Here is a 22,936-nt window from a genome sequence, read left to right on the forward strand (position 1 = left end):
CAAATGCCAATAATGTAATGTAATGTAAAGGCAGGAATCATTTTAACTAAAGCCCACTTTAATCCTTAAACCATATCTAAAATAACAGTTACAAATTCACCCTTTGTATTAGTTTGAGGAATACTTCTCTCTTCCAAACTATAAAAAACTACACACCTATAAAATACACAAAACTCAATAAACAGCTAACTGTTTACTTCACTCCACAAGTTCCAGATTTGGGAGGGTTCCAGGTTTTACTCAGTGCACTTATCCTGCTAACTCAGTAATCCTGTTTTGTGAAACAGGGCCCAGATCTTATGCAGATTTGAGTGTGTGCTGCTGCTGTTGGTGAGATGAGGAAATTGCGCCTCCGATTGGTCATTTGTCATTATGTGACGGAGGGGCCAGGTTGAACCTGGTCCCCTTTGTGCCTTCATGACTAACAAGTGGCCCTTGAATTTTTAGCTACATCACACACCCCTATGAAAAACACATTGGGCTCTTCCAGTTATATCCAGCATAGTAATTAAACGTTAAAATAATACATCGGATTGACATTTACTTAATTGGAGTTTTGTATTTTATTAGAGATCCTCCTTAGGAAGTCATTGTGGAAAAGATAAACGCCACAGGCTAAAATATGTGGCCTGTTCAATTTTGTCGGCAAAATGATGTCTCCGCCTTTAAGGATATCGAGGTGATGCTCTGTAGGGTGAGCGTTCCGCGCAGGCGCCCTGAGTTGCTGCTCTCTCCTGTAGCCCCCTCCCGGTTTCGGCAGCGTAGGGCAACTGGCTTAGTTTATTTCAAATAAAAACACTTCTAACTCCGCAGCTACCTATCAACATAATTCACTCATGAAGCATGGCGGCTAATTTCGGGAAGATCATAGTCGGCATTTACGTGGAAATAAAACGGAGCGATGGTAAGACGCATTGATTTTCACACCCGGACTTGTTTGAGGATCTTTGTGTTGCCGTGGTGAGCAGCAGCCGTTGGAGGCGAGGCGCAGCTGCAGTGACCCGGGGTGGAGACAGGCTTATCCCCGGCTTACTATTTCAATTCTCTCGCTGTCTGGTTCGTTGTTAACGCGGTATGCAAGCCGAACTAGCTTAGCCGCTCACTGCTTGGGCTGAAAGCGAACACAGAAGCACCCAGTTTCTGGCGTGTGAACCCGAATTTATGTAACGCCCTTATCCAGTCTGTACTCCGCGCATCTCGTGCTAACGTCACTTCGGTTGAACACTTCCAGTGGGCTACAATGCATTACACCCATAACTTCATTAGAGTTTTGCTCATATCTCATATCAAAACATTTTGTTGATTTTTAAAAACTAGACCAAGCTATCTTACTACATTACCTCACATCTTATCAATCAGAACTAACGTAGCTAACGAACTAGCAATGTACAACTTTGGGTAGATACGTTTTGATTATATCCAGCTCACGGCAGTAACAGACCAGCTGAACATTCTTCAACAACCCGAATAGATATTTGACTATAGTAGCTAATGAATGCTTTCGCTAAAATGGGACACTTTTAGGCAGTTGACGGTAAGTGTTATTGGCGCATGTGCAAGCCGGTAACTGTGTGCTCTGAATGGAGGGCCCCTATTTGGCAGCAGCTCGGCAATGCTGAAAAATGTAGCTAGACACGGATCCTGTGCATCGCTAGGGCGTGAAGAATCAGATCTGAGGACACGAAGAAGATCTTTGAATGAGAAGTCTGGTCCATTTAAATAAGGATTAACATGTGGCATTCTTCGACCATTGTAGAAACGTTGTTCAAATACTAACGAAACAGCCAGTGATCTTGATCATTACCTTAGCTCAATAGATGAAGTAACATCTTTAACTCGAGTGGATTACCTTTTACGTTTCCTACCATTTAAGGGTTTAAGACACCTCAGCATATTAGAAATGGTTGAAAATATGAGAATTGTAGGCTGTTTCAGGGCTAACCATTGGTGTGTTTTTAGTACAGGGTTACATTTTGGTGCATGGCATCATTCGCACGTAATTTGCCACGCTAAAAAAATAATTTCCCTCAGTTTACCACAGGACTTGTCAAGTGGCCGGGAACCTTTGCTTCGTTGGAACACCTTTTTGTGGCATAAATGCACGCAGGGCTTTTATTTTTGTGTAAATAATATACTTCCTGGTGACCTTTGTAATTAGCATGTTGGTAACTTTACTCAAACGGCAGTAAGAGGTAAAGGTCATTTGGTCCAGCTGTAAAGCACCTGGATGCGTCGTCACACAGAAATGACATAAGCAATGACGGCACAGGAAACCATCGGACTTGTCTGCACTTCCGAGTGATTGCATGGGCCAACGCGGACAAGTGAACTGAACTGTGATAATATCTAGGAAATAAACCTCATTCCTCATTCCCTAGGCAGCCCCACCTGAGCCGATGAGACACTATGATGGTCTGAACTGCTCTTGTAATTCTCTTAATTTTTAATGAGAAAGACTGGAAAACATTGCATGTTTCCCCTTTTAAAGTTTTAAAGTAAAAGGTGATTTTCCGAACGCAACCATATAATGTAGGAAGAGTAAGAGTATTGGAGACCGGGATGGACAGAATGCTTCTAGCAATAGGTTTTGGGGACATTTCAGTGGTTTGTTTGCAATATCAAGAATGGATTCGCCCCCAATTCATGTGCGTCAGGCTCATCCCGTCAAAGCTTTGCCTGTGATAGGCCCAGGTGATAATGGAGGTGTGTGTGTGTGTGTGTGTGCGCGTGTGCGCGTGTGTGCGTGTGTTGAAGAGGCTATGAAATTTAGAAGGTCTGCTCCCTTAATGAACTGTATTGTTGTTTTTGGAAATTTGAGTTACGATAGTTTGCCGGCCATTCACTACAAGTTTTACGACAAAGAAACGTACATTAGCGAGTTTCTTTATACGGTGGGTATTCCTAAAATGAATCGCATCCAACTCACGTACAGTACTCTGGTTCACATCACTGAGGTCAATTGCAACCCATTCATTTTGTGTCTGTGCTCAGCTGGTGGTGGCCTGCATGATTAAACCTGTTGCTCGGATATCTTGAGTCACCGTATTCTCTAAGCGGATGCCTGTCGACTGACCCTGAGTCAACTAATACTGCGTTTCACAAAGCCTTAAAACTGTGTGAGTGACTATTGGCTGGTTTGAATTGGCCAGGAGTTCGCATTGTAAGCGTCGCATAGAGGGTGGATGGAGTTTCCACTGGCTTGACCCCCAGAAACCCAATTCAGCAGCGTCCAAGGTGGACTGCCCCTCACCCTGTTAATAAACTGTAGCTGAGTGCTATTTGTCATTTCCAGAGGGTTTGATTGAGTCTGTGATATTGGCTGTCCTTCCAGAAGGAGGGAGGGAGGGAGAGTGGGGCCTGCTGTGGATTGGGGTATATCAGGGCAGGAAGCTGTGCCCTGTGGCTGGTGTCCCTGGTGGAAAGTCCTGCTGCCAGCCTAAGATGGAGTTGACCTGGAGCCTGATTCTGCTCTAGCATGATACTATCTGAAATTTGGCAGTGGTCTGTTGTCAGTACCAAGCTTGCCTACCAGCTGGACATGGTCTTTCCCGCACGGTTGCTATCCCAACCATCTTGTTGCTAGCTCGACCAGTTTCAAACCAGCTAGACCAGCTTCAAACCTGGGGTCTGTTGCACAAAGCAGGTTTCCGGAGTTGACTGGATAACTGCATTGAGTAAAACCAAGTGCTCAGTGTAGGACAGGGATCATGAAATCGTTGTGCTTGAGGGCTGAGGAACTGCTGGTTTTCCACACTCAGGTGTGAAAACAGTTGGGCCTATCAGGAGCACAATTTGTTCAGTTAATTACCCTGCCGAAAAGAAAACCAGGGCTGGATCTGGATTTGAGGGCCTGATTTGATTATCCCTAATGAAGGAGGATGAACTGCTTCAGCTGTGTTCTGTGGTTGAAGCTGTAACCCTGACTTGGTGAAATGGGGGTGTCGCACAAAGCGGGATCACTGAGTTAGCTGGATAGCTGCGCTGAGTCAGGCCTGGAACAGCTCTTTTTACTTCAGTCCAGGTTCCAGGTTTCAGTTATCCTGCTAACTCAGTGATCCTGCTTCATGTAACAGGGCCTAGGTGAGGTCAGGTGATCTCAGAACTCCCCTTGTGCTGCCTGCTTATCGTGTGTGTGATATAGGCGTTTAATGACCACCTGAAAAAGCAGCCACGCGTGTGCTATTTCACAGGCCGGATACACCAGGCGATGGTCACCTCCATGAACGAGGAGAACGAGAGCGTGACGGTGGAGTGGTTCGAGAATGGAGACACCAAAGGGAAAGAGGTAACTCCACCCACATCGAGCACCACCAATCAGGGTGTGTCCTGCAGGACAGAGGACCAATGATCACTCAGCCAAAGATGATGGGGCGGAGATAATGCACTCCCCGGGATGTTTTGGTCTTCTTTTTTTCAGTCTAAAGAGTTCCTGTACAGGCTGCTCTTTGTTTTCTCAACTCATGCACAATGACAGATAGTCTGTGCAAGGACAAGATACTCAACTAGTCCTTTGTTTAATATTGAAAGTTGTGCCTGTATTGAAGCTCAGTGATTTGCAGGCTAATTGTCTCCTTCCCTGTTTCAGGAACTGTGGTGGTGCTGGCTCCATCTTGGCTCTGTAGTTGCCAGTTTTCCCCACACTACTGCAGTCACTGTGTGCGTTTGTTGACCGGCTCTCGCTCTCTCTCGGTGCAGATCGACCTGGAGAGCATATTCTCCCTGAACCCTAATGTGGCCCCCGACGAGGAGATCGCCATCACGCCCGAGACCCCGCCCCCTCCCGCTCAGAGTGCCACCAAGGTGCCCCGCATCGCCAAGGTAGCCCCGCCCCTCACCCGCTGCCGTGGTGGAACCCTGACCCAGCGGAATTTAGAACACTGCATCATCAGTGCCTGCCTTGGGTCATACAGTGGGGTCCGTAAGTATTTGGACAGTGGTACAATTTTAACCTCATGTTCATCGTCTCATTTCAAATCCTGTGTGCTGGAGTACCGAACCAAGAGAACAGAAATTGTACCACTGTCCAAGTAATTATGGACCTCACTGTATCTTAATGGAAGTGACCTGTAGCGTAGTGGTACTGGGACCCGCTAGGCCGGTGGTTCGAATCCCGGTGTACCCACAATAAGATCCGCGCTGCTGTTGGGCCCCTGAGCAAGGCCCTTAACCCTGCATTGCTCCTGGGGAGGATTGTCTCCTGCTTAGTCTAATCAACTGTACGTCGCTCTAGATGAGAGCGTCTGCCAAATGCCATTAATGTTAATGACTTTATATATTTAGATGCTGGTAAAACCCTGTCAGGTTTAAGTTACTAACCCAAATGTGTGAGCATATGAAATACGAATTGTTATTCTTTAATTTTGAATATTGCCAGTCTGCAGGAATTCTTGGAAAGACAGTGTCTAAAGGGGTTAACCCCGGTCCCCTTAAGTACTGGGCATACAAATTGCGTTTGCATAAATAAACATTTGGTGACACCTGTTGCTAGGCAGTGCTCGTTGCCGTGGATACTATACAGAAGGCAGGGCATGTGCCGGGTGCTGGCCACGCCCCCCTCCTCCACAGTGTTGTGGAACGTGTCCTTCTCCGGTCGTGCGGAAACATCCAGGTGCAGCCGCAGGGACGGCGTTCCCGTCGGGATTTCGGAACGATCCGGAATCCGCCGCGATCCCGCCGGTTTGCAGAGCGAGCGGGGATTCGGTCGGGAGGGAAAGACTCCCTCATTTCGGGCTCTTTGTTCAGAGGGCTGAGCTGCTTCCGCTGCGGCTTGCGGCGGATGTTTCCGGATGCCCCCCCCCCCAACCCCCCTTGCGTGTGTGAGCAATCCTAAATTTCGGTCTGCTGCTGCCAGGGAAAGCGGCCTGGCCCACCCCCCTCCTGGCAGTGCCACGCTGCAGGGTTTTGAGGTCAGGCAGGGTGTGCAGCAGGAGACGGACTTGCGTGTCAGACTATGAGGGATCGTGTCACTCTCGCAGGGCCCCGCCCAGCTGGCCGTCTCCGGCCCCGGGGGTGGTGACATCATCAGGCAGCTGCATTCTAAATTCCGCTGGCTTCATGCGTGTCCGCGTGTCATTGGCAGATTTGGAGCTTGTTCGATTGGCATCGTTTTTGGAAGTTTAAAGCATTCAGGGGGCTTATGCAGTCTTCCCTTTCATTAGTATTAGACTGGCCTGGTGGTTGGGTGTGCGCACGCATTGTTTTGTCACAGCTGTGACACAACAGTGTCTTCAGCTTCGCTTCATTGCACCTGCATTTGTGCCTTATCCTTTTGCCCAATCAGCAGTCAGTGTGGCTGTGTCTGAGCCATTGTCCAATCAGCAGTCAGTGTGGCCTTAGTGTCTGTGCCTTATGTCCAGTCAACAGTCAGCGCAGTCTGAGCGCTTGAGCCCTTTGCCCAATGGACAGTCGGTATAGAGCAGTGTCAAATGAGGGAAATGGCTGCTCCTATCAGCCCAGTCACTGGTGATGCATGTGAATTTACCCTGAGGCGGTTATATCCTCACTGTTTCGCAAAAGTGCGATGACATCGACAGGTTTATGACGGATTTATGCTGTGGCTATCCTGTGTTGAAAAGCTTCTGGATGAAAATGGCTGACAGAGATGGCTTTTTGTTTGCGGTTCTGGGGGAGAAGAGGCATTCGCTCACCGCTTGTTGTTAAAACAGTAACGGAAAACAGAGCAGCTGCGATCGTTTCAGCGTAACCGAAAACAGGTTCTGCTGTGGAATCAAATAAATATTTACCCGTATACACCTACGCCTTTCAAAATGTACACAAACGTGACATTTTGGAAAGGTTTTTTTTTTTTTGCGTTCATTTGAAGCGTTTTAAACATTTAGCAGTGTGTGATATTCCCGTGCAAGCCACAATATGTGCTGAAGATGATTTTACAGTGACTTTATAGTGACTTTATAGGAAACATAAACTGAGTTCCATATGAGAAGTTAATTTGCTGGCTCTAGAGCCGTTAATATAATGTCATTTAATATAAATGTTTCTGCAGAACCGCCGGACCATCGCTCCCCCCAAGAACGAGACCCCTGCCAGAGAAGCCCGAGGTGAGGCCATGTCTCTGACATCATCAGAGTAAAACTCACATTTACGCCCTCATCTGCAGATCTACATACTGTGTGTGTGTTCATGGATGCTGTGTGTGTGTGTGTCCATGTATGCTGTGTGCTTATGGATGCTGCATGTATGCTGTGTGTGTGTATGTACGTACGTGTGTGTGTGTGTGTGTGTGTGTGTGTGTGTGTGTGTGTGTGTGTGTGTGTGTTTATGTATGCTGCATGTTGGTGTGTGTGTGTCTGTCTGTGTTTATGTATACTGTGTGTGTGTGTGTGTGTCTGTGTTTATGTATGCTGTGTGAGTGTGTGTTAATGCATGCTGCATGATTGTGGGCTATTCCATGCCAAATCCGGAAGGACCACAGCGAGTCTGGATTACTTTATTCTTCTGCTTGTTATTCGACAATAATGATAACATTTCAGCTTCATATTGCCGGTTGAGACATTTAAAGTTCGCTGGGTCTCGCAATGAAAAATGTGTCACGGCACGAAATGTCATTTTTAGAGGTGCATAACTTTGTAAATACAAGCCCTAAATGTTTGCAAATGAGTAATCTCAACGCGTGTTCTCATTGTGTAAAGAGCATGTTACTAATAACAGCTGAGATATGACCCATGGAATATTCAATCTTTGGCATATTTAAACCCTGGAAACAAATTTCAGACATTTTGCCCGACCCTCTGCTTTAGATATGTTGAAGTTGCACCTTTAATCAACCTTTCTAGAAGGATTTAGCTATGGTACTCAGTGGGTTATGTTTTTACAACACTTCCTAACTATCCTAACTTCATACATCTTTTCATACCTGTAGCACCCCTATAATCTATAATGGAAGAGTCTGATTGCAATTTCCAGCATCGCCACTGTGGACTATTCCACCTTTCAAACGGGGTTTCCTCCATTACTGCATACATCCTTCATCACCCTAAAAAAAAACAATCTTTTAATTGGGTTTATTGTTTTGGTATCGCTCCGAAGACGCCACTGCCTTAAGTTATGGACCTTTAAAATTTTGTGCCCTGGCGTGTTTTTTCCATCTCGACCCGGCTCGCCCGACAAAACAAAACGCAGTATGAAGCTGAAAGTTTCAGAGGTTCTGCATGTGATGGTCATGTGGCGGCTCGCTGAAAGAGGACCCTCTCTGCCCCCCCGTTCCCCCGCAGCAGCGCCCGTGCGGGCCCGGCCCGACCCCCCCGCCCCGCCGCCCCCCGCGCAGCCCGTGCAGCCGCCCCCGTCTGCGCAGACGCAGGCCCAGGCCCAGCAGAACGGTAGTGTCACCGCCCGGACCGCACAGACCCCAGCAGCACTCGGGGCCCACCGAGTCTCCTGTATGTACCCCACACCCCGCCCGCCCTCCCGCCTGCCCGCTGGGACCCCCCCTCTCTCTCTCTGTTCTTCTGGAAGATCCTTCAAAGCAGCGGGGCATGTTTTTTAAAATTAGATTTTCAGAGGACAAATTGCTCTGATGAGGTGCTCGGACATGCTCTCCCACCCTCTTTGTCTGTCTCTCTCTCCTACTCTCCCCCTTTCTCCCTCCTCTCTCTCTCCTCTCTCTCTCCCCCTCTCTCTGTCTACCTCCCTCTCTGTCCCTGTCCTCTCTTCCTTTCTTTCTCCCTTCTTTCCCTCTCTCTCTTCGCTCTCTCTCTTTCTCTGAGACAGGGGTATGATGGGAAACAAAGAGGCTGTTCTTTAGCCCAGCCTGTGGACCAGAGCACAGTGACCCAGCACCAGAGCTGATTAAAGGGGCAGTTCACTCAAAAATGAAATTATAGCATGTTTCCACATACCCAGGATACTATCTATTCATCCGGATAGCTTCACTGAGATTTGACAAGTTTCCTAGGCTTGATGTGTTTTCTGGATGCTGTTCACCTGGACCCATATTTCTGTGGGTCTATGCCAACTGTATATCCAAGTCTCGTGCAGGGGGACTAGTACGAAACACGAGTGGTGGTGTCATGACATTTGCAGAATGCAGAACTTTTTTTGTAGTTTCAATATAGCAACTTGTTAGCTATATTACTTTATTAAAGTACAGAACAGCTTCAAAATTCATGGTTGAGATATTAACAGTTGCAAGTACAACAGAGTAATAATAAGTAATAATGACATTATTTGCAAAGATACATTGCCGTTGAGGTTTTTTTTTTATGTAGGCTTTTGGTGCATTGAGAGACACAAAAAAAGAAAATGGGCAAATGGAAAGATACTTTCATTTCCTTCTTTGGGTGAATTTCCCCTTTAGATAGGATTACAGTCTGCCCACTGCTTTGAACATAACCAGACATACAGACAGCATGAGCAGCTGCTCTACCCACTCCCTGGGACAGCTGCTCTACCCGCTCCCTGGGACAGCTGCTCTACCTGCTCCCTGGGACAGCTGCTCTACCTGCTCCCTGGGACAGCTGCTCTACCTGCTCCCTGGGACAGCTGCTCTACCTGCTCCCTGGGACAGCTGCTCTACCTGCTCCCTGGACAGCTGCTCTACCTGCTCCCTGGACAGCTGCTCTACCCACTCCCTGGGACAGCTGCTCTACCCGCTCCCTGGGACAGCTGCTCTACCTGCTCCCTGGGACAGCTGCTCTACCTGGGCAGAGCTGCTGTGTTTGGTGCATGTTTTTAAGGATCTAAGACTCTCAACTCCAGTCCTGGAGGGCTGCAGTGTCTGCTGGATTTTGTGATTTCTTTTCAGCCAATTTAGGCTTTGAAAACAAGGTGTGCTGACTTTTTCCACTTAAAGGCTTAAAGTAAGCACTGAAATGTACAGTACTCCAGCAGACACGGTGGCCCTCCAGGCTTTGAGATCCCTGATTGAAGGGCGTACGTTTCCCCTGGGGTAAGATGGGCTGGAGCGGTGGAGGGGTGTTTTTGGGTTACCCTTACTCTTACTCTCCAATTCGAACCATAACCTCCTGTTGGTGCTGGGGTCTCTCTTTTCCAAAATTAACTATTTGTTTTGAGTGACTTGTAAACTGTGTAAGTGTGAACAAGATTAGTCACTGAGTAATTTGGCTTTTCCTTTAAAAGTGGGATTTTTTTAGGCGCTGCCTTTCTTCAGGTAGTTACTGTATATGGCATCACGTTTGCATACACAGAAACATGTGCTTCACATAGATTTGACATTGCCCAAGCACTATGTTCCTTTAGTTAGTTTTCCACGTGGAGTTGTGTGCCAGCTTGCCTGTAGGGGGAGCTCTGTCTATTTCTCCAAAGCTAAAATTCCTGGACATGGTAGCTCTCCCACATTTGGCCTGACACCCACATTTTCTGACTGTGTTCCACAAGCTAATTTCAGGTCAAAGGTCAAAAGTTGTTTTTGTTTTGTTTTTGTTTTTTTAAAATGGTAGCTATCTGAAACTGGTGTGTTGGCTAATTGCTCCCAAGCTAGCAAGGAGCCAAACAACCAATTTACAGGCCAAACAACCACAGATGTGCAGCTCAGATTGCCACCATGTTATTTACATGGCTTTGTTTACAAGGCATCATGGGTGACTGGCAGAAATGTCTGACATCAGTAATCACAGAGAAATCCCACTTACTTAAACATTTAAAACCACAGATGAAGATGGAGAGAAGGAGCAAGAGAGAGGGAGAAGTAGAGAGGGGGAGATGGAGAAAGAGGGAGGTGAGCAGTAGAGAGAGAGGTGGAGATGGAGAGATATATAGAGAGAGAGGGAGATGTAGAGGGTGAGAGGTAGAGCTTCAGCAGGCCGTGCCCCTGTCGTTAAAGACATCTTTCTGGTTCAGCGCGGAGGAAATCGAACTGCGTCAAGGAGGTGGAGAAGCTCCAGGAGAAGAGGGAGAGGAGGAGGCTGCAACAGCAGGAGCTGAGGGAGAAGAAGGCCCAGGTGAGCCCGAGCCCCGCCCACACCTGCTCACCATTACACCTGTACACCTGCTCACCTGTGTACCTGCTCACCTTTACACCTGCTCACCATTACACCTTTACACCTGCTCACCTGTATACCTGCTCACTTTTACACCTGTACACCTGTACACCTGCTCACCATTACACCTGTACACCTGCTCACCTGTCTACCTGCTCACCTTTACACCTGCTCACCATTACACCTGTACACCTGCTCACCTGTATACCTGCTCACTTTTACACCTGTACACCTGCTCACCATTACACCTGTACACCTGCTCACCTGTATACCTGCTCACTTTTACACCTGTACACCTGCTCACCTGTATACCTGCTCACCATTACACCTGTACACCTGCTCACCTGTATACCTGCTCACTTTTACACCTGTACACCTGCTCACCTGTATACCTGCTCACTTTTACACCTGCTCACCTTTACACCTGCTCACCTGTACACTTGCACACCTGTATACCTGCTCACTTTTACACCTGTAAACCTGCTCACCTTTTCACCTGCTCACTGTTACACCTTTACACTTTTACACCTGCACACCTGTATACTTGCTCACCTGCACACCTGCTCTCCTGTACACCTTTACACCTGTGCACCTGCTCACCATTACACCTTTACACCTGTGCACCTGCTCAACATTACACCTTTACACCTGTATACCTGCTCATCTTTACCAGACCAGCATCAAACACACAATCGCTTTGGATTCAAATGTGATTGAAATGCTCTTTTGTGCTCAATTGATCTTCCCTGGTGCAGCTGAGGTGGCCAAGAGGACCAGAAGGTGGGGTTTGCACTTTTTGAGAGCATTTAATAGGTATTTGAGTCCAAAGCAGTTATACATTTGACCCAGGTTTGACCTGCAAACCTGGATACCAACTTAAAGAATGAATGCATTCTTGTTATTTAATATTTCACAGGAAGTTGACACGACGATCCCCAACTATGAGATCATGTACATGATCAGAGACTTCCGAGCCAGCCTGGACTACCGACCACTCAGCACTGCTGACCTGGTGAGTGTCAGGGTCATGTGATCCCGAGGAAGGAGCTCCTTAGAGAGGTCATGTGATCCTGAGGGAGGAGAGAGGTCATGTGATCCTGAGGGAGGAGCTCCTTAGAGAGGTCATGTGATCCTGAGGGAGGAGAGAGGTAATGTGATCCTGAGGAAGGAGCTCTTTAGAGGGGTCATGTGATCCTGAGGGAGGAGAGAGGTCATGTGATCCTGAGGAAGGAGCTCTTTAGAGGGGTCATGTGATCCTGAGGGAGGAGAGAGGTCATGTGATCCTGAGGAAGGAGCTCTTTAGAGGGGTCATGTGATCCTGAGGGAGGAGCTCTGTAGAGAGGTCATGTGACCCTGAGGGAGGAGAGAGGTCATGTGATCCTGAGGGAGGAGAGAGGTCATGTGATCCTGAGGGAGGAGCTCTTTAGAGAGGTCATGTGATCCTGAGGAAGGAGCTCTGTGGAGGGGTCATTAATGCCCCCTTTTCTGTCTTCAGATTGAAGAACACAGGATATGCGTGTGTGTGAGGAAACGGCCACTCAACAAAAAAGGTACAAACACCTGAGCATCCTCCATGTTGACACCTTTACTCTGCCACCAAACCATGTTTTTGAGAATAACTGCTTCAAAGTTTTGTCTCGAGTTACGTGAGGCTGGGAGACATCATCAACTCATGTATAAACCCTTTAAAACTATATATTTGAACTGAACATTTACTCTTGACATTAAGACGTACAGACCAATGAAGCATATATAGTAACATGTAGCCTTTAAAAGCCTATTTTTACTCTGAATTAGGCATTAAGACATGCAGATTATGAAAGCCAAGATAATTATTCAACAAAATTACGATGAAAGCCTAAAATACCCAAAAATGGACTAGTTATTAAGAGAGAATATATCTTCAAATGTATAAAAGTTATAAATGTAAATGTTTTGAATATATGGTGAATGGTAAATGTAAACGTTCATGGTAAACATGGATGTGTTCTCCTCAGAGCTGACGGTGAAGGACCTGGATGTGATCACCATCCCCAGTAAGGACGTGGTGATGGTGCACGAGCCCAAACAGAAGGTGGACCTGACCCGGTACCTGGAGAACCAGACCTTCCGCTTCGACTACGCCTTCGACGACACCACGACTAACGAGATGGTTTATAGGCCAGTGCTTTTCATCTTTTCTTCTCTCTCTCCGCTCGGGAGCTGTTTCTATATCAATGAAAGATTTGAAAATAACGGTCAGTTATTTGATTGTGAGTTTAAAATAATGGTCAGTTATTTGAACGTCAGTTTCAAATAACGGTCAGTTATTTGAATGTCAGTTTAAACGAATGGTTGGCTATTTGAATGTGAGTTTAAAATATGTGAGTTTAAAATAATGGTTGGTGAGTTGCAAGCTAATCACCCATTGTTTTAATGTGAGTTTAAAATAACGGCTGGTTATTTGAATGCGAGCTGTCTCTGTGGCGCCCCCTGCAGGTTCACTGCGAGGCCGCTGGTAGAGACCATCTTCGAGAGGGGAATGGCCACCTGCTTTGCTTACGGACAGACAGGAAGTGGAAAAACACACGTGAGTCACTGTCATGCAAGCATGCGTGTGTAATTTCAGACTTGTTCCTATTACTGTTATTGTTTATTAAAGGTACAATAGGTAATTTCGGACTTCTAACGGTCGAGAGGAATTGCAGCGACAAACACGCTCAAACCACAACACTGTTTATCCCACCCCTTCTCTGTGAACATGCTGACGTTGAAACGCCATTGGCTGTGGCAATTAGAACCAATTTTCAACCAATGAACTATTGTACAGTTATACGATGTTTTGGTACAGAGTGCCAGCCCATCAACTGTATATTTTGAAACCAGAATTTAAGGACTATAAACGCAGGCAGAGGGTGAGTCAACATGTCAGTGAGCCTTTTTCAATGATAGGAAGGGATTTACAATGGTCTTTTAACAATGTTTTAACACAAAAATCATACCTATTGTACCTTTAATTACAACTTAAACATCTTAAGATATGGGGGTCAAACATCTGGACCTGAAAGTGACATATTGTAGTGAACGTGGGTATGTAGCAGGCTCCAATAACAGGTGCCATTTTAGGAAAAGTTCCTACTCTATAGATAACTGGCTGTTAATGGATGGTCAGTGTTTTTACGTATTTACGTGGATTTTCTCAAGGTTGAGTCTGTGTGTTTCAGACGATGGGGGGAGATTTTTCTGGAAAGAACCAGGACTGCTCGAAAGGGATCTACGCATTGGCTGGTGAGCAGGGGGGGACAGGGGGGGACAGGGAGGGACAGGGAAAGTCGCGTGGGCTACTCCTGAGTCCATGACTACACCAATAGCGCCAGACCCCATTAAACCTCTCTCTCTGTCCTTCCCTCTCTCTTTCTTCTATCCCCTCTCTTCCCCTCTCCTCCCCTCCCCTCCCCCTCTCTCCTGAAGCGCGGGATGTGTTTCTCATGCTGAAGAAGCCCCACTATAAGAAGCTGGATCTGCAGGTGTACGCCACCTTCTTTGAGATCTACAGCGGGAAGGCAAGTTTCACCGTGCTTTTAATTAGCCCACGTTCTCCCCTAGAGGACGGGACAGTAATCGGGCAGTTTGGATCAGCTTGGGAGGCAGGTTGTGTGCGCTCCTCTGTGGCGGTACGGCCCGTGACCGTGCGGGCGGCTTGCGGTCCCCTCCAGGTGTTCGACCTGCTGAACCGCAAGACCAAGCTGAGGGTGCTGGAGGACGGGAAGCAGCAGGTGCAGGTGGTGGGCCTGCAGGAGCGCGAGGTCAGGTGCACCGAAGACGTCCTCAAACTGATCGAAGTGGGAAACAGCTGCAGGTGAACCCCGCTGACATGATTCACTGGACTCCTGGATCATGATTCACACACTACATCTCTGGGTCTCTGTACTAATTATTCACTCACACTAAATCTCTGCGTCACTGTACTAATGATTCGCACTGAATCTCTGGATCACTGTACTAATGATTCACACTAAATCTCTGCGTCACTGTACTAATGATTCGCACTAAATCTCTGGATCACTGTACTAATGATTCACACTAAATCTCTGGATCACTGTACTAATGATTCACACTAAAGCTCTGGTTCACTCTACTAATGATTCACACACACTAATTCTCTGGATCACTGTAGTAGTTCAGCAGTGATACAAACTGTCCCTGATTCATCCACTACAAAATGTAAATGTAAAAAATATTGTCCACATAACCCAATAGCTTGGAGACATTAGGCAAAAAAAAACTTATTGTGACCATGTTCTTGTATATATAAATAATTGCCCTGCCCTAACCCCAGCACTCCTCTCACCCCCCCCCCCCCCCAGGACGTCCGGCCAGACCTCGGCCAACGCCCACTCGTCCCGCAGCCACGCCGTGTTCCAGATCATTCTGCGGAGGAACAGGAAGATGCACGGGAAGTTCTCGCTCATCGACCTGGCGGGGAACGAGCGCGGGGCGGACACCTCCAGCGCCGACCGGCAGACCCGCCTGGAGGGCGCCGAGATCAACAAGAGCCTGCTGGCGCTCAAGGTCAGGGGTCAGGGGTCAGGGGGCAGCACGCTGACTTCCTGCCAACGGAGGGAGGGAAGGGAAAAGTCCAAAATCATATTGTTGTTCCAATGTTCACTTTGTTTCTTTAGGTTTCAATGGCTGGTTTGCAAAATGTGTTTGTTAAATGGCTGAATAAGCGGCCAATCATCAATCCATCCACGAAACAATTCTGGTTTCATGTAATTTATGTTCACTCCAGCTGGGTTGGGTTTAGAACACCCCTTGTTTTCAGCTGAATGTGTAATTTTGAAAATGCATGATGAACAGGGGCATTGAGTGAAATGTTTGTTTTGGGCAGGAGTGCATCCGGGCCCTGGGGCGGAACAAGCCCCACACCCCGTTCAGGGCCAGCAAGCTGACGCAGGTCCTGCGGGACTCCTTCATCGGGGAGAACTCCAGAACCTGCATGGTGACTCCCTCCCTTCATAAGCACACATCAGTGTGCTGTCTGCTCCGTAATGTTAGATGGCAGTTAGTCATGGGGCGAATACTATTTTGAGGGAGAGAGAACAAACCTTGTTTTTATGGTTCATTTTCTGGTGTGTGTGCGCACGTGTCTGTGTGCAGTATCTGTGCGTTATGCACTCGACTCATTTTCCCAGCATTCCTTGAAGGTCTTCTTCTCTCCCTGCAGATTGCCACTATCTCTCCTGGCATGGCGTCATGTGAGAACACGTTAAACACGCTGCGATACGCTAACAGGTACAGATCTCTCTCACACCGATCTCTCTCTCCCACCGATCTCTCACACCGATCTCTCTCTCACACCGATCTCTCTCTCACACCGATCTCTCTCTTCCGCCGATCTCTCTCTCCCGCCGATCTCTCTCTCCCGCCGATCTCTCTCTCCCGCCGATCTCTCTCTCCCACCGATCTCTCTCTCCCGCCGATCTCTCTCTCTCGCCGATCTCTCTCTCTCGCCGATCTCTCTCTCTCGCCGATCTCTCTCTCGCCGATCTCTCTCTCCCGCCGATCTCTCTCTCCCGCCGATCTCTCTCTCGCACCGACCTCTCTCTCTTGATCTCTCATCAATCTGTCACCAATCTCTCTCCCACCGATCTGTCACCGATCTCTCTCGCACCGATCTCTCACGCTGATATCTCTCACCCCGATCTCTCTCGATATCAGGCTGCAAGCTGCATGAGTTGGGTGTCAAATTCCATGGCACTCAGTGAGAAAGAACCTCTATTACAGACTGGCCCTGAGAAGATGTACTGTAAAACCTGAAGAGCCTAATCTTTTTTTTCATCATCTTTTTCACAAACACGTGTGTAACAGTTACCAGCTGTTCCCCATAAACTCATCTCCACACCTGGACCGTTCCGTGGGCGCAGTGTGGCCGGTTCGGTTGGGGTGCCTTTTCACGCTGGTTTTGTGATTCCAAACCCGGTGCCTCAACCTATCGATACCGTGCCCTGCTGCTTGCATCATGCTGCGTCACTCCTGCCCTCAGGAGCCGATCAGGGTTAGGGAGATTTACCTGAAAACCAGGTGTGCGCGCAAGTGTATGTTTGTGTTTGTCTGTGCAGGTACGTCCTGATCTGAGCTATCTGTCTCTCTCTTCTCCTGCCTCTCCTCTTTTACCTCTCCCTCTCTTTCCCTCTCTCCCTCCCTCTCTCTCCCCTGGGGATTTCTAGAGTTAAAGAGTTTGGGATAAGTCCTTCGGACATCCCCTTCTCCCAGAACGCTGGCGGCCGCGCCGAGCTGTCCCCCACCTATGAGTACGATGGCTTTGCTACTTCCACACGCAGGTCCTGCCTCTCCACCATTTCACACACAAACCAGCGTTGTGTGTGTGTCCCTTCCGCAGCTGCAGCTGCCTGGCTCTGCGCTGCGCTTGTGTGTGTGTGTGTGTGTGTGCGTGTGTGTTTGTGCGCGCGTGCGTGCGCATGCGCCTTCCTCAGCTGCACCTGCTTGGCTCTGCGCTGCGTGTGTGTGTGTGTGTGTGTGTGTTTGTGTGTGTTTGTGTGTGTGTGTGTGTGTGTGTGTGTGTGTGTGTGTGTTTGTGTGTGTGTGTGCGGGCGTGTGTGTGCGTGTGCATGTGTGCGCCCGTGTGTGTGTATGGGATGTGTATATGCTCGGCTTGTAAACAAGTCTCGGCAGATGTTTGATTTATATATGAAGTCATGTTTCATTTCTGGCACAAAGTTTTTCCTCTGTGGTCATGACGGCACGTATGTGCGCACGCGTGTTCCCGGCACCCATTTGTGCTCAGTGATTTTGGTTTTACCCCCTGGCCTGTGACCGGTTTGGCTTTTTTTTTTTTTTTTTGGTGTTTGTTTGCTCGTAAGCTTCCCCCATGTAAAGCAAAAGTTTGTTTATTTTCACTCGTGATGTTTGATGACATCACACAGACCTTTACAGTGGGTCCCGGCACTCGAGGACAGGGATCTCAAACTCCAGCTGTGGGAGACGGTGGTGTCTGTTGTTTCGGTACTTTAAGGATTCATTTGCTGAAGGTGTTATGATTTGTTAGGAGCGCATAGGCCTGATTCTCAAGTCCTACATTGACGGCCGATTGAAAGAAAACATTGCAAACACTGAGGCCCTCCTGCAGTAGAGTTAACCCTGCAGAGACACTTTGGCCCTCCAGGACTGGAGTTAACCCTGCAGAGACACTGTGGCCCTCCTGCACTAGAGTTAACCCTGCAAGAGACACTGGCCCTCCTGCACTAGAGTTAACCCTGCAGAGACACTGTGGCCCTCCAGGACTGGAGTTTGAGATCCCCCTCTGATAGAATGATCGAATGCTGATTAACGGGCTGCGTTTGGTGCCGCCGCAGGGTGAAGGAGCTGACCGTGGACCCCATCGGGCCCATCGAGGGGCGCCCCAACATCCACTCGGTGAACCAGCTGGACGTGCTGGAGGCGCAGTGGGGGGTGGGGAGCTCCCCCCAGAGGGACGACCTCAAGCTGCTCTGTGAACAGAACGTAAGAGAGGCTTCCCACTAGGGCCGCACGATAAACGCAATGAGAATGACCGCTGTCGTAGGGCGTGTCAGCCAGCTTCTTCATTTTGCTTCTACGTGAGATATGTACACATTTTCGGACAGTAAACAGCTCCTGATGTTTGGCTGTCTGCTGCTACATCAGGTATGATTAAAGAAAACTTAATGAAAGATAGCCTATATGCCCATGATGGATATAATATAATAAGATATTCTTATTGTGTTAAAAAGTGTGTGTGCGTGTGTGTATGACCCGTGTCTCTCTGCACAGGAAGAGGAAGTCTCCCCACAGCTCTTCAACTTCCACGAGGCCGTGTCTCAGGTGGTTGAAATGGAGGAGCAGGTGCAGGAGGACCATCGAGCTGTCTTCCAGGTGAGCCGATCTGGAGCTGTTCTGCAGTCTATGGTGGTCTGGTAATTTATCTGAGAATCTAGCATCTATGGTGCCTGGGTTACTGTAGTTGATATATGATATGGGAGCATCTATGGTGCCTGGGTTACTGTAGTTGATATATGATCTATGGGCGACATGGCTCAGGCAGTAAGAGCAGTCGTCTGGCAGTCGGAGGGTTGCCGGTTCGATCCCCCACTGATCCCCCGCTGTGTCGAAGTGTCCCTGAGCAAGGCACCTAACCCCCGAATGCTCCTAATGTGCTGGCCGGCGCCTTGCATGGCAGCCAATCGGTGTGTGAGTGTGTGTATGAATGGGTGAATGGAGAAGCATCAATTGTACAGTGCTTTGGATAAAGGCGCTATATAAATGCCTGCCATTTACCATTTATGATATGGGAGCATCTATGGTGCCTGGGTTACTGTAGTTGATCTATGACATGGGAGCATCTATGGTGCCTGGGTTACTGTAGTTGATCTATGATATGGGAGCATCTATGGTGCCTGGGTTACTGTAGTTGATCTATGAGACAGGAGCCTGTGGCTGGATTATTGTAGATGATCGATTAGAGGTGCATCTATGGTGGCTGGATTGCTACTGTTGAACCGTGAAGCTTTACTAATCCAGTCAACATACTGTAGATACGATCTATGGAATATATGGTGTCTATGGTCCCTCTCAGGAGTCACTCCGGTGGCTGGAGGATGACAAGGTTCTGCTGGAGATGACGGAGGAGGTGGATTATGACGTGGAAACCTACGCCACGCAGCTGGAGCAGGTCCTGGACCAGAAGATCGAGATCCTAACCGAGTTCCGAGGTTACTTTCATTTTTGAAATTCTGACCCATCTTTTATTTTGAGGATTTAACCCTTCGATTACGGCCTTGAATTAATCCCTCAGTTTAGGGCATTAACCTCCTAAGACCTGGCGTACACATGCGTGGACTCCACATTTCGGGCTGTACAACCATAATACTTAATTCTTAAGACCGAGAGTCCACATATGTGGACATCATTTTTCTCAAAAACTACATCATGTCAAAAGATGATGCTTAGTTTTTATACTTATCAGGTCCCAATAAGCCCAAATAGCAAAGAGAAATTAAAAATGCATACCAAAAAACGAGTGCGGGTCTTAGGAGGTTAAGGATTCTGTACCCAGGCCGAGAAACTTTGTGTGTATTTTAGTGTATTTTTTTTTAGTGTATTTTATTTGTTCGTTTATTTTACTGTTGAGGTAGCAGAATGGGAGGCTGTAGTGTTTAGTGCACTGTGATGTTTTGGGTCTCGGTCACCACAAAGGCTGAAGCCTCAAAGATGGAACGTAGCCTTTATGTTCTGAACCGCTCCGTTTAATACCAGTCTGCACGATCGGATAATGTGTGAAACCATATGAATACAAAATGGCGTGCACACAGAAATTGGGGAAGTGCTGACTAGCAGAGTGTAAATATGAAAAATCAGTCACACACTCAAGTTTCTCCTAGCTGTGTTTTATTGACAAACGTTCAATTCAGGGTCCCGAGACTTCCTGATTCGTTTTGTCTGTGTAAAACTGAAATGCAGCCCTATGTAGCTGTGCCTCCCCAAGAACATGGTGGGAATATGAATGAAATGAAGCAGTAAGAGCGTATTTTACTCTGTGGGAGGAGGTGTATTCTTATCTTCTCTCATCCCTCTCTCCCCGATCTCTCTCCCCGCAGACAAGGTGAAGTTGTTCCGCTCCAGACTCCAGGAGGAGGAGCAAGCCAGCAAGCAGATCAACCCCAAGCGACCCCGCCCACTCTGAGCCCCGCCCCCCCCCCCCCACCCCTCCTCCAGGCGCGCGCTGTGCGTGGAGAAGGCGGGGCTACCCGGGTCTGAAAGTTTCATGAAGGATTACGTCCATCGGCCTGTCCGCAATCGTCTGCGGAGACGTCAAACCTGCACAATCAAAATTTGAAAAAAGAAAACTCACAGCAGCGCCCTCCGGTGGTCACACCACTGCAGTGCGGTCTTCGCCGGTCACCTGGGATCGGACCGAAGAGCCGCCACTTTCCGGTCACGCTGCCCTTTGTCACAAAGTAAAGTGGAGGGAAATCAAAATAAAAGGCTTTTGGGGAAAAAAACGACACGCTGGACCTTGGAAACCCCAGTTATGAATTCCTGCCTTTTCAATTGGAATGAAGGACAAAAAAAAACAAAAAACATTTTAACCCCACACCTTTTATTTATTATTTTTTTGTTTTAGGTTTTTTTGTTTTGTTTTTATCTACATAGTAAAATATTTGTATAGTGAAAGACTGTCGGCTTTCGGCTGAGCGTTAAAGGGTATGACCGTCCTGACACATTTGCATGTATCGGCTAGCAGCTGAAACCCACTCCATCACAGCACTGTTAATAGACACGACTTCTGGGCCAGTGTTCCTCCCTCTCCCTGTCCTCCTCCTCCTCCTCCCCCTCTCCCCTGCCCTGCTCCCCCTCTCCCCTGCCCTGCTCCCCCTCTCCCCTGCCCCGCTTCCGTTCTGTGCCATACCGCGTACGTGACGCGCCCCCTCCCCCCCCCACCGAGTATCCGTGGCGACACCGAACCATTCCTTTTTCCTTTTATTACCGAAAAAAAAAAAAAAAAAAAAAAGTTTTTTCCAACCTCATGTGACACTTTATTTGTATAAAAAGAAAAGGAAAAAAATCAGAAGAGAAAAATACAAAACGATGCTAATAACAAAAGTTTAGTGCGTAGATACTGACTTGCTGTTCGCAGATGTTCTCCTGGTGTGTGCACCCGATGTATTGGCCGAGAGGCTGACAGAATAAAGCGGGGATTGTTTGATTGGATACGGGCGTCGCCTGCTTTGTGCACGGGTGAGGCGGGGGTGCGGACGGTGCGCGGGACACCGCCCGAAATGGAGCCGCCCCGTATGGGGTCGCGCCGTCCCACTGGAGTTCTCAGTAAGGCTGCCCCACCCTTAAACCCTGCTGTCATTTGGGTGTTTACAGCGACACTGCACCAGGTATTTACCGCTAAAGTAGTCCTGCACCTGTGTTATTCCCGGTCCTGTCACCACCAGGTATTAATACTCAGTCCATTGCTTTTGCATAGCACCTTACTAAGGGCTTTACAGCGAAGCGGGAGGGGACTCTCCTCGCCCTCCAACAGTGCTTAGCCCCCCCCCGGGTGCGGCATGGCAGCCATTTTCAGTCAGAACGCTCATAAGGGGACACTGAGGTCATTGCCTTTGGTGCATTTTTATCTTGCTTTCCCAAGGTGGCGGCAGCCGTGCCATAGGGGAGCTGCGGGCCTGCGGTAACTCCTCGTTCCGCTGTTGGTGCGGGTGGAGCGGTGGAGGGGCAGACGGAATTTGGGAATTTTCAGTACAGAGGATAAGTGTTGCAATTTGTCAATATTTTTTGGTTTCAAGTTTACGAAGTGTAATTTGATGTGTTCATGCAAATTATGTGATATAATTGACCAGGCATTTATATTTTCGATTATTTTGTTTCGTTGTTACTCTCACTGAGTTTCTATGTTCAGTACACAGTTCTGCACTGGCCGCACTGCGTACAACCAACTTAGTTTCCCGCCCCTAGTGGCCACTTAATGAATTGCATCAATGAAGACCCTGAATCTTTGGCAAGGCGAAACGCGGTGCACCTCCCAAGAAGTTTTTGTTTTTCTGTACATTTTAAGAGACCAGAAATTTGAGCGCTTCACTTTTTTTCATGTACTTGATTTTCTCCATGTACTAAACCTCCTTCCACTCCCTAACATAAAATACAAACTTTATTTTATTAAAAGTTAAATTCAGCTGATGCTTAGAATGTCAGTGGGACTCCCCGGGTAATACAAAATGTTCTCATAATGCTACTGGAATGTTCTGTCAATGTTATAACTTCAGTATTTTGGCAGCTACACTGTGAGAGTGTTGTGTTCAGCTGAGTGGTATTCGCAGCCAAGCCGCCGAACTGATTCAATTGCTTTCATGGTTTAACTGGTATGGGAGCGCACGTTTTCAAATACCTAAGGGGTACAAATAAATTAAAATACAGGAAAGAAACGGGTCTGGTCTGGAACGAATGTCATTTCAGAT

General features: G+C 47.9%; 1 protein-coding gene across 10 annotated transcripts; it reads left to right on the forward strand.

The window, feature by feature from the left end:
* The first annotated feature begins 712 nt into the window (after nucleotides 1-712).
* On the forward strand, nucleotides 713-22,903 carry LOC133140627 (kinesin-like protein KIF2A). 10 transcript variants are annotated; one of them, XM_061260696.1, is made up of 21 exons: nucleotides 713-904; nucleotides 4,191-4,285; nucleotides 4,696-4,818; nucleotides 7,004-7,058; nucleotides 8,232-8,396; nucleotides 10,816-10,916; nucleotides 11,872-11,967; nucleotides 12,451-12,505; nucleotides 12,953-13,115; nucleotides 13,434-13,524; nucleotides 14,159-14,222; nucleotides 14,406-14,497; nucleotides 14,651-14,793; nucleotides 15,302-15,506; nucleotides 15,826-15,936; nucleotides 16,162-16,229; nucleotides 17,165-17,278; nucleotides 18,311-18,458; nucleotides 18,747-18,848; nucleotides 19,549-19,684; nucleotides 20,570-22,903. In XM_061260696.1, the coding sequence occupies exons 1-21, from the start codon at nucleotides 844-846 to the stop codon at nucleotides 20,653-20,655; spliced, it is 2,274 nt and encodes a 757-aa protein (XP_061116680.1). In that variant the 5' UTR covers nucleotides 713-843; the 3' UTR covers nucleotides 20,656-22,903. The 10 variants fall into 10 exon arrangements, with proteins under 10 accessions (XP_061116680.1, XP_061116686.1, XP_061116683.1 ...); XM_061260699.1 differs by lacking the exon at nucleotides 713-904 and adding an exon at nucleotides 929-960; XM_061260698.1 differs by lacking the exon at nucleotides 713-904 and adding an exon at nucleotides 948-1,072.
* The last annotated feature ends 33 nt before the right edge of the window (nucleotides 22,904-22,936 follow it).

Source organism: Conger conger, chromosome 11, assembly GCF_963514075.1.
Source record: "Conger conger chromosome 11, fConCon1.1, whole genome shotgun sequence".
Taxonomy (NCBI): Eukaryota; Metazoa; Chordata; class Actinopteri; order Anguilliformes; family Congridae; genus Conger; species Conger conger.

Coding starts and splice junctions, on each gene's coding strand:
- LOC133140627 (XM_061260693.1), top strand. CDS start 2,625: ATGGATTCGCCCCCAATTCATGTGCGTCAGGCTCATCCCGTCAAAGCT. Junction 14,498..14,650: donor TTGAGATCTACAGCGGGAAG/GCAAGTTTCACC, acceptor GGTCCCCTCCAG/GTGTTCGACCTGCTGAACCG. Junction 16,230..17,164: donor ACGCTGCGATACGCTAACAG/GTACAGATCTCT, acceptor GGGGATTTCTAG/AGTTAAAGAGTTTGGGATAA.